Source organism: Triticum dicoccoides, chromosome 2B (assembly GCF_002162155.2).
Source record: "Triticum dicoccoides isolate Atlit2015 ecotype Zavitan chromosome 2B, WEW_v2.0, whole genome shotgun sequence".
In the NCBI taxonomy this organism is placed as follows: domain Eukaryota; kingdom Viridiplantae; phylum Streptophyta; class Magnoliopsida; order Poales; family Poaceae; genus Triticum; species Triticum dicoccoides.
In genome coordinates this window covers 123317232-123326885 of record NC_041383.1, presented here as the reverse complement: position 1 = coordinate 123326885, position 9654 = coordinate 123317232, and the positions used below count along the sequence as shown (strand labels likewise).

General features: G+C 46.6%; 1 protein-coding gene and 1 long non-coding RNA gene across 10 annotated transcripts; one reads left to right on the top strand and one right to left on the bottom strand.

The window, feature by feature from the left end:
* The first annotated feature begins 3597 nt into the window (after positions 1–3597).
* LOC119362526 lies at positions 3598–7289 on the top strand. 9 transcript variants are annotated; one of them, XR_005173449.1, is made up of 4 exons: positions 3598–3982; positions 4402–4786; positions 5109–6531; positions 6622–7289. It is a non-coding gene; the product is annotated as an uncharacterized LOC119362526 (long non-coding RNA). The 9 variants fall into 9 exon arrangements; XR_005173450.1 differs by having other exon boundaries at positions 3598–4001; XR_005173451.1 differs by having other exon boundaries at positions 3598–4786; positions 5109–5192; positions 5936–6531.
* A 620-nt stretch (positions 7290–7909) lies between these two features.
* On the bottom strand, positions 7910–9434 carry LOC119367330 (zinc finger CCCH domain-containing protein 10-like). The gene is made up of 2 exons (XM_037632875.1): positions 8226–9434; positions 7910–8066 (listed from the first exon to the last, which is right to left on the bottom strand). The coding sequence occupies exon 1, from the start codon at positions 9132–9134 to the stop codon at positions 8235–8237; it is 900 nt and encodes a 299-aa protein (XP_037488772.1). The 5' UTR covers positions 9135–9434; the 3' UTR covers positions 7910–8066; positions 8226–8234.
* Between the last annotated feature and the right edge of the window lie 220 nt (positions 9435–9654).

The window sequence follows — 9654 nt, the reverse complement described above, 5'->3', positions numbered from 1 at the left end:
CGCCTGGGCCCTGGTGGGCCGACGCGCGGGGAAAGTAGGCGCGGGGCGGCGACGAATCAGGAGGCGACACGTGGCGGCGGAGCTGAGGTGTCGGCGTCCTATTGGACGGGGTGATGTGGAAGCTGTACATGTCCGGTCGGAGTGGACATGTCCGGTGGCGGCGGGGGAAGAGGCTAGGGTTTCATCTGCGATTTTTCGGGGGAGGTGTAAATATATAGGTAGAGGGAGCTAAGAGAGTCCAAATGAGGAGCGGTTTTCGCCCACACGATCGTGATCGAACGACCGAGAGCATGGAGGGGAGTTAGATGGGTTTTGGGCCACTTTGGAAGGGGTGTAGGGCTGCAAAGAGAAGGGGCTTTACGGTTACCCGGTTAACCATTGGAGTATCAAACGACCTCCAAATGGCACGAAACTTGACAGGCGGCCTACCGGTGCTATACCAAGGCCGCTTGGCAAGGCTCAGGGCCATTCCGAGAAAGTTTAACACCCGCTCACAACAGGAGACAAGAGGGGAACACCGGAGGGCATAGGAGCGCCGGATTGCAAAACGGACAACGTGGAAAATGCTCGGATGCATGAGACGAACACGCATGCAAAAATGAAATGCACATGATGACATGATAAAATGCAACACGCAAGCAAATGACATGGCAATGACGGCAAATAACTGCCAGACACCTGGCACAACAAAACCGGGGCGTTACAATACGCTCCGGCGAACTCCGGCTCGGCCTCGGCACGTACGGGACGGCGAGCGAGGCCGCCCGCGTGTACGACGCGGCGGCGTGGTGCCTAGGCCGGCCGCGTGGCCAGATGAACTTCCAAGATGTGTACACGCTCCAGCAAGCGCTCAACTTCGCCCCTCTGCCTCGTCTGAACACGGCAGAAGACCGTGCGGAGCACGCCGAGCGGCAACGCCGCCTCCTCGTCGCCCAGGAGGACGAGCGGGTCATGGCGGAGTGGCGCCAGCGCCACCCGGAGGACGTCGCCTACGAGCAGGCCTACTGGGCAAGGCGCCGCGAGGAGGACACGCGAAGGCGCCGCGCGACGCGGTTGGACAAGCGTCGGCGGAAGGCGTTGGCGAATGCGCAGTCCGACCTCGTTGCAGCAGGTGGGCAGTCGTTCTTCACGCCGAACGATGAGCGGTGGCTGGACATCTGGCTAACTACCTCGGACGACACCGCCGAGGATGATAGTGGTGATGATGATAGCGACTTAGAGTAGTTTTTTTAATGCAATCTATGTTTTTTATCGTTTGTCGTTTTTATTTATGCAATCTATGTTTTGGATGTAAAATACCTTTGTATCGTTTAAAATCTATGCAATTTATCTAGTTTTTTTAAAATTTCTGCTTTCAATGCCTATATTTCTAGTTTGTAGAACGAGCGCGCGCGCTGCATTTTTTGCGCGCTGCTGGAGCGGCGCGCGCGCACTGCATTTTAGCGCGGCTGCTGGAGCGGGCGCAGTGCGCCGCGCCAAACCAGGCGATGGGCACGCGCTAAAGCTGTTTTTTGCGCGCGCCGCGTTCGGCGTCTGTTGGAGATGCTCTAATGTAGTTATGGTTGTCTTGTCGTGCAGACCCTGATGAGCTCCATGTCATGTGCGCGCAGCTAAGAGAGGGGTCGTGGTCGGGCCTTTTTCTCGTGACTCCTGGCCTCCCTAGGGTGTTCCCTCCTCTCAAGGTTCCGCATTTGTGCCTCATGCTACAACACTGTTGCCTTATGGATCGAGATGATGTTGTGAAAGAGTGGAGAAGGATGGGCAACATACGTGTTATGTTAGGAAGGTATAATGGCAGCCATTAAAGGGAAGAATAGGAAATCGGTTATAGGATAGTCACTAAAAGGGAAAAAAGTAGTACATTGATAGGTTGAGGATTTGTGGCTCTCGATGCCACACACCCCTATATGAAAATAGCATTAAAACCATATTAGGAATTTTGGGATATGAAACTTGGGTGCCCGTTCTACACATGTGTTCAGTTTCGTGGGGAATGGGTGCCCCTGGTAATGCTAGTAAAAAGACAAAAAATCTGTATGTGTAGAAAAAGAAAACTGAATGTAACGTATGTCGTACCATAATTCCTACGCCACGGATACCACGGGCACCCATTCCCCATGAAAATGAACACAAGTGTACAACGGACACTCAGGTTTCATATACCAAATTTCAGAATTTTTGAAATTTTTTTAAATAAAATTTAATGCTACTTTTATATAGGAGTGTGTGGCACCCGAGAACGGCAATGCATTTTTCTACACTGATAGCTCTGAACTTTGGTTACAGTTGACAGATAGAGACAGATTGAGCATGTTGCTCGTTGGGATGACCTGAAATTTCAAAGAAATTCAGTCATGCTAGATTTAGCAACTAGAGAGACATGGTTTCTATAGGTAACTAATATTACGAATTTTCATCTAACGCCCTGGGTATGGCATGAAAGAGATTTTGTTTGGCCTCGATTATTCATATGGAAATCTAGTCCTAGGCGTTTCCGCGTTTGAAATAATATTTAATGGTTTTGGCTTGCAGCAACATGAAACCAAGGTTTCTTATTTTTTTTTGATGATTAATCAGACCGGATCGGATAATTTATTTCATTGCATAGAAAATAAGCTCTGAGCTGTATTTCTACAAACAGACAAATCTAAGGCTTAGTTTGGTAGCAAAGTATTTTTAAAACTGTGCTAATTGAAAACCGAGGTATTCTCCTGGGTGGGCATTGAATACTACAGTTTTTTAAAACAATGTTTTCTCAGTTTTACATGTGTTTGGTTGGTGCTGTTTTACCAAAGTTTTGACCAAGTATTTTAGTGTGGATGATTGATTGACTGAGAGTAATTAGCGGCTGCATTCGGCGGCTGGCTGCATGCAGCTGCCATGCACATATCCGCCGGACCTAGATGCTAGGAACTGTAGGCTACCCCTGATGCACCTACATGCTTGGGCTGCTGGCATTGAAGGTTTCAAATAGTCCACCTATATATATTCCGCCTGATTCGTTCATGGCGCTGCAGAGAAGAGACGGGACTTGCACGGAACGCCGGCTGGAAGAAGAACCTGAGAGACCTACTACTCGTAAATAGGATGGGATTGGCTAGAACCAGGGGTTTCCATATAACAGAAAGAGGGAAAATAGGATCGGATCGCAGCTGGTATTCTTATCTCGACGTAGACGACAAGGTCAACTGCGATCTCCCGACGATTTCTCTCCGTTCTGTTTTTAAAAAAGAGGTCGGGACCTCTTTTCCAGAAACCGCAAAAATACCATGGTTTCTGGCATATTGTGGTTTACAAAACTTCGGTTTTTTTTTGATGCCAAACGCAGCAAAGTATTCAAAACCATGGTTTTTTTCAGAAACCGCAGTATTATCAGAAAACTTTGAAAAAACTTTGCTGCCAAACGCAGCCTAACCTTTTTCGTCTTTATTTATTGTGGTTACTATGCCATGTCGGCCTTTTGCATATACATCCCATTAACGATGGCGCAAGGGGCGAGCCCTCGCGATAGCCACGTGGCAAGCAGTGCTTGGTGGAGAAAAGGGACACGCAGGGGCATCCGCACTGGTGTCGTGTTGTAATGCTCCCTCCCTCGCACCCAGCGTCCCTCTTTCTTTCTCTCCTCCCAGTTAGGGTTCCTGTCGCCGCCGCCGACAAAATCGCCGCTCCTCCTGTCTCGCTTTCTTTCCCCCTAAACTGGCGGCTAGGGTTTTCGTCGTTATCGCCGCCGCCGCCGCCGCCTCATCCCGGCTCTTCCAACACTGGCCATTGAAGAAGGCAAGGTCTCCTCTTCGCGGCAAGGCGTGCCCTCCACCCGGCTGCGATGGTGGTGGCAGAGGAGGGGGAGGAAGGGCCAGGGAGCGCGACCTCGCCACCGAGGAGGCAGAGCGGCTGCGCGGGGTCAGGCGGAGGAAGCGCAAGGAGCTGCGTGCCCTCATCGCGGAGGTCATGCGCGAGGAGGCGGAGCGAAAGTGTGTGCTGGGTGAGTGCTTCAATGCAAGGTACCCAAATACCTGTGGAATTAGGGGCACGAACTATGTATGGTTTGATTTGACGATTCTATTGGAGATATGTGGATTTAATTGGTGCTATATATTTTGTTTTTCATTTTTGCTGCTTGCTGTATTTACTGATAGGAATGCCTAAAAATAGTCCACTTAGTACCAACTGACTGTCAATACTTTACTGACGCTAGTAGAAATACATGAAAACACTCCCCGTAGAATTTGCATGAAAGTGTCACTCCTTATCGGATTTGGTTGGGAACAAGGTTTGATATATTAGAGGATGTTCAGGTTGATGCTGTCCAAAAGATAGACATGTAGTAGACACCGGGATGATATTGTGATTTTCGCTTCTGAAGCTTGCTCAACTTATTGGTAAAATTGCCTGACAATGCAGGACTTAATATTTACTACTGTCACTACTTTACTTGGAAGTGTCACTCTTGAATCTTGAGTTTTAATGGGATCAAGGCTTGATTTATTTGAAGAGATGCCAGACTGAAGACTAACATATAGTAGAACCACTAAAGCATCGGTAGAGTTTATGGGCACTCTAAATGATGTTCCATTAATAAAATGCCTTTAGCTCTATTTTCCATTATGGAACCGGCTGTACTTGGTGCTGCCACAAATAATGAGGACGAAGAGAACCTGACTGAAGAAAGAGTTAACTGAACAAGTTTCAGAACAAGTGCAAAGGAGATCAAAAAGGGAAAGGCATAGAGCAACATGCTACACTAGCAATGATTGGGTCAAGAGTGCTGCCTTGCTGCACATCTGCGGTGAGCTTTTGTGCTACTTTATTTTTAGTGATGATTATTGGATTTTTTTTAGGTATAATTCCAACAAGTGAACCTGGAATTGTTTGTGTTTGCAACAAATACTTATTTTTTCCGTTGACTCAAATTATGCCCCTCTGTGATCATGTGATATTTGCTACTAGAAGTTTAGTAGAACCCTTCATTTTATTTAAACTTGGCAAGAAAAGTTGTTTAATTATCTTAAAGTTGCCTCCAAGATGATTATTCAATGCATGATGGAACAAGCTTTATCGTGATCTATCAAGCATTATGAACTCATTTGGCTTTTGTTCATGTTTTTCAGATACTTGGTCAGCCTCATGTGTAATTCCATCAGATGTATCAGCTGAATTGAGCCACTTCATGGATTATATTGGTGGCCCATGAGGTAGCCATTTTATCTGAAGATACATGTCACTTGATGTTTGGGTGGAGTACATGCTACAATGTCTTCACTTTAGGATCACTCTCTAAGTTCCTAAAGTCACATACTTCCATTATTTTACCCATGTCAAACTACTCTTTTGGTTAGCCTGATGGATAAAACGTGGCGGATAATACTTGTGGCAGCAATTATTATGTTCCCATGAAATTAACCCTTTTATTCTTTGTTAGTTATCATCTAGAATACTTGTTTCATATATCTGTTCTGCTAGCTGAAATTGATCATGCTAGATAACTGCCTTTCCTACATCACAACCTCTATCCTTCTGATAGATTGTCGAAATATTTCACCGGTTTGCTTCAAATCCTATTAATCCACCCTGAAATTACCATTTTTATCAGAATCTACACCTATCTTGCTTCAAATTGACTGCCTTTATGAAAATTTGTTCATGCCTGATAGATTAATATTCTTTCTTCTCAGTTGATCTGATAAAAAAAGACCCACCTTGTAAGATTGCCTTTATCAGAATTCTATTGATCCACCTTGTAAGACTGGCCCTTCTATGTTAATGTAAACCTATTAGTATCAATAGAACTACTAGGCTGGCTCTGCTTTTATGAACGGACACTCTTCCTAATGCAGTTATGTCGTGCCTTATATTTTTGACCACCAACATGCAACTGTCATGCATATGCGTTTGTCTTCTCGCTAAACTAAGCCTAACATGTTAACAAATACGTCAGCTTGATTACCACGCACAATCCCGCCTTAAAAGGCGCCACAACGACGCAGACGACCGTCAGTTTAAACTGAGATATGTCAAATCTGACCTTTATTTCATGACGTATTCATGTTCTTTCAGCAAAGCTGTTTTCTTAGTTCAGTCTCTGCGAGTTTTATACTTCTGCGATTCTGTATAGATTTATGCCTTTTTAATGCCTGCATCCATAGCCACCATATGCTAATTTTCTTGCATGGAAGCTGTTCTCTTTTCCTATGAAGCTCGGATGCTAGTCTTTCTTTGAAAATAAATGCATCTTCCATTTTTGGATCATTATCAAAGAAGCCACACATCAGAAATACTATGAAGAAGCAGCAGCAGCATCCAGTAGGCAGTATCTCAGTTCGTTTGTGGTGGATGGATGGATGGAGGGAGGGAGGGAGGTAAGGTGAGATGAACTTGGTAGGCTACTGCGTTTGGTTTGTTTGAGTAGAAACATTCTTGACCACTGACTCATAGCTGACTTGTGATGATCTGGCAAGGAGATCTCTCTGACAATTCCAAGATGGCGTTGAAGAAGCAATCGATTGTGATGTTCTTTGTTGTATGCTATACTCGGTACTGCCATTACTTATCTTGCACCACATTAATTCAGCTCATTGAGTTTTAATCTTTATGTCATCGTATGTATTCTCTTGGTGCAAGCAGGTGTCAAAGGACAATTGCAAGACTACCATGACATGATTTGCACTGTAAGATTGATGGACCACCTATTTTGAGCAAAGTTGGACTTTTTTTAGAGGGATGCCTTTCCATGATTTATCACGTTGACGTCATGACCACAGCTCCAGTCATGGTACTTTCCTTGTGGACAAAACTTTGCTCAGCTAATGTTCGTAACCATTTTATTTAATGATATGGCATGTGGCAATTGCATATAGAAAGGGGGCTTATTCGTTCATGGAACTTGGGGAGATACGATCTTTGATATTTGAGCGTCTTAATTTTTTTCATCTTCTTGTCATGTACCATTTGAAACTACATTCTTGTATAAAGTACTTACCATTTAATGGACTTGTGTAGAATCTTGTGCAGCGTTGCTATACACACGACACATTTGTGCCCGACGGCTGCACGATCTAACGTGGCAGCACCAGCAGCAAGCATGCACGCTTCAGGCAATTATTTTTTTCAAAGCTGCTGCCTTAGCGCTGTTGAGAAGGAAACTGTCGTCTGTAGATCGTGCAGTTCGTATCGTGCATGAAGCAATTTCGAATCTTGTGTGCCGAAAGAACCTCATCATTGATAAGAGCATTCTGGGCAATCATATCAGGGCCACAATTCATTTATATTAAAAGTCAGTATTTTCTTGGTTCTTCGTATGAGTGGCCATCCTATGTGATAGTCCTAATTTTACTTTTTAGACTAGACCCCGTTTGAAATATAGGAACTTCACCAAATCATTCTTTGAAATCTGTAGAGTATTTATGTTGTTTTTGCTCCAGGCATATTTTTCTACCGAGTTATTTTGGTGTTCTTATGTTCTATCTTGTATTTCAAGTTTTGTTGTAAGCTATGTGGCCGTACATACAATCGAAACTCATAATGTACTGTAACATGGCTGGTGATGGATGGTATGTCCATTAGCATCGTCGTCCTAACTGTGTTCGTAGTTTAATAATTGTGCTCCTCTGGACCGCATATGCACATTCACAGCTACATCAGCTAGACTGGTACGCACAGGAACGCATAGGAGGCGCGCCCTGGGCGTGCCCAGCCACTAGTAGAAATATATAAACATATACAAGCTCCTTATCTCATAGCACTACCAAACAAAGCAGACTGTATGAATCACGTTTTGAACATCGTACCATTCTTGCTGCAGATAAAAATACACCTCGCTTATCAAACAAAATAAAAAGAACCAAAAGAGGCATTGAGTTCGACAAACCATTTATGTATAGGTGCTTAAGGAAACATTACACATTTGCCCGACAGATAAAACAACAACATAACAATACAATAATTGGCAATGACATTGTACATCTCCATTAGATACTATATATCTCCCATAGAGACGACACTTATTTATGACCAGGAATGCTATACACATATAGGCATGTTCTTGAGGACCGACCACCGCACTTGGCGCCCTGCACGACATGCAACCTATAAATACAGTATGTAATAAGAACCATGCACACGCAAACACAGCAGGCACGCATGCATGCACTGCCGCAGTCGTCACACGTGCAGTGACACGCTCCAGGACCGACCTGGCCGGCCGGCTAGAGATCAATTCATTGTCATACCTCGGATACCTAGCGCATAAAGTCCATGATGAGATCTCGGTGCGGGTAGTCGTTCAGCAGGGAGTCTTCGTCATCCGCGTAGTGCACGGATTTAGAGTCCTCCTCATGCCCGTCCTCGTTTGCCGGTAAGGGCGCCCTGAGGGTCGGCATGGTGGTGGCAGCAGTGGCGACGGCGGAGGCGGTGGCGACGGGGGAGGAGAAAACATCGTCCCCGGTGATGGCAGAGTATAGGCTCAGCATGCGAAGCCTGTTTGGAGTGGCCTGTAGGGTGAGGTCATCGAACAGCTGTGGAGTTGAAACAACCTGCGGACGCGTCACAGGAGTGGATGGAGTGCGTTGGAAGATGCGGGGCGGCGTCCGCAGCATGGCCAAGGTCGAAGGCGGCACTGCGGTGGCAGCGAAGGCGGCGACCGGGTCCTCGCCCCTGAGCTCGTGGGTGAAGTGCGCGAAGAAGCAGATCCGACGTTGGCAGCGCGTGCCTGCCTCGCACTTGCGCGTGCGGAACCGGGACGGGTGCAGCCACAACTCGAAGACGCCGTGCGCGTAGCGGCACCTGAGCCCGCGCGCGCAGGTCGGCGGCGGGTGACCGGCGGCGGCGAGCCCGAGCTGCGCGTGCGCGTGCGCATTGGCGCGATACTCCGGGCAGGAGACGGCGACGTAGTTGAAGCGGCGCGGGTCACGGCGGCGAGCACGCTCGCCCTTGTGCGCATAGGGGCACGCCGTCCAGTCATGACTGTACGGCTGCGGGCACCGTCGCACCTTGTACTCGTACAGCCAGAAATCCTCCGACATGGACGCCCACAGCCGATGCCCATCGTGTGCCCACGCGCCCCACGTTGTTGGGTCGGTCAGCTGGTATGTGACGCTGCCGTCCGCCTGCACCACCATGTTATACATGTCCAGTTCCATGGCCGTCCTCCTTGATCTCCTTGATCAAACACAGCAAACTCTCCAAAAAATTAACAATATACTAACTAAAAACTAGAAACTCATGGACATTATAGTAGCTAGGCCATGGTTGTGAATTCTTTTTCAGGATATGGGGGATGATTTGGACTAAAAACTCTCGAGATTATATGTAGCTAGGCCATGGTTGTGAAATAATGTTGAGGATGGGATGGTTTAGACTAAGATCTCTAAGATAGCTAGGCCGAGGCTATGAATGAATGCTGAGGATGGGGATGATATGTTCTACAAATCATGCATTGTTGCGATGTATGTAGAGATGTGATCTGCGTGTACCCGACTGTGGGTATATATAGCTCTAGGGGGTGCAGTGCTAGGCATTAGGTGAGTCGGCTGTTTTGTCTTGTAGATATTTATTTTCGCTGTAAAGGTAATAAGCCGTGTGGGTGTTTGGACATTGAGTCTCTAGCAAGGCTCCCTAACTAACAACTAGATTTTGGACCCTTCCCCCCTTGGAAAGGAG

Excerpts from the sequence above, each read along its gene's own strand:
- LOC119367330 (XM_037632875.1), bottom strand. The coding sequence starts at position 9,134 with ATGGAACTGGACATGTATAACATGGTGGTGCAGGCGGACGGCAGCGTC.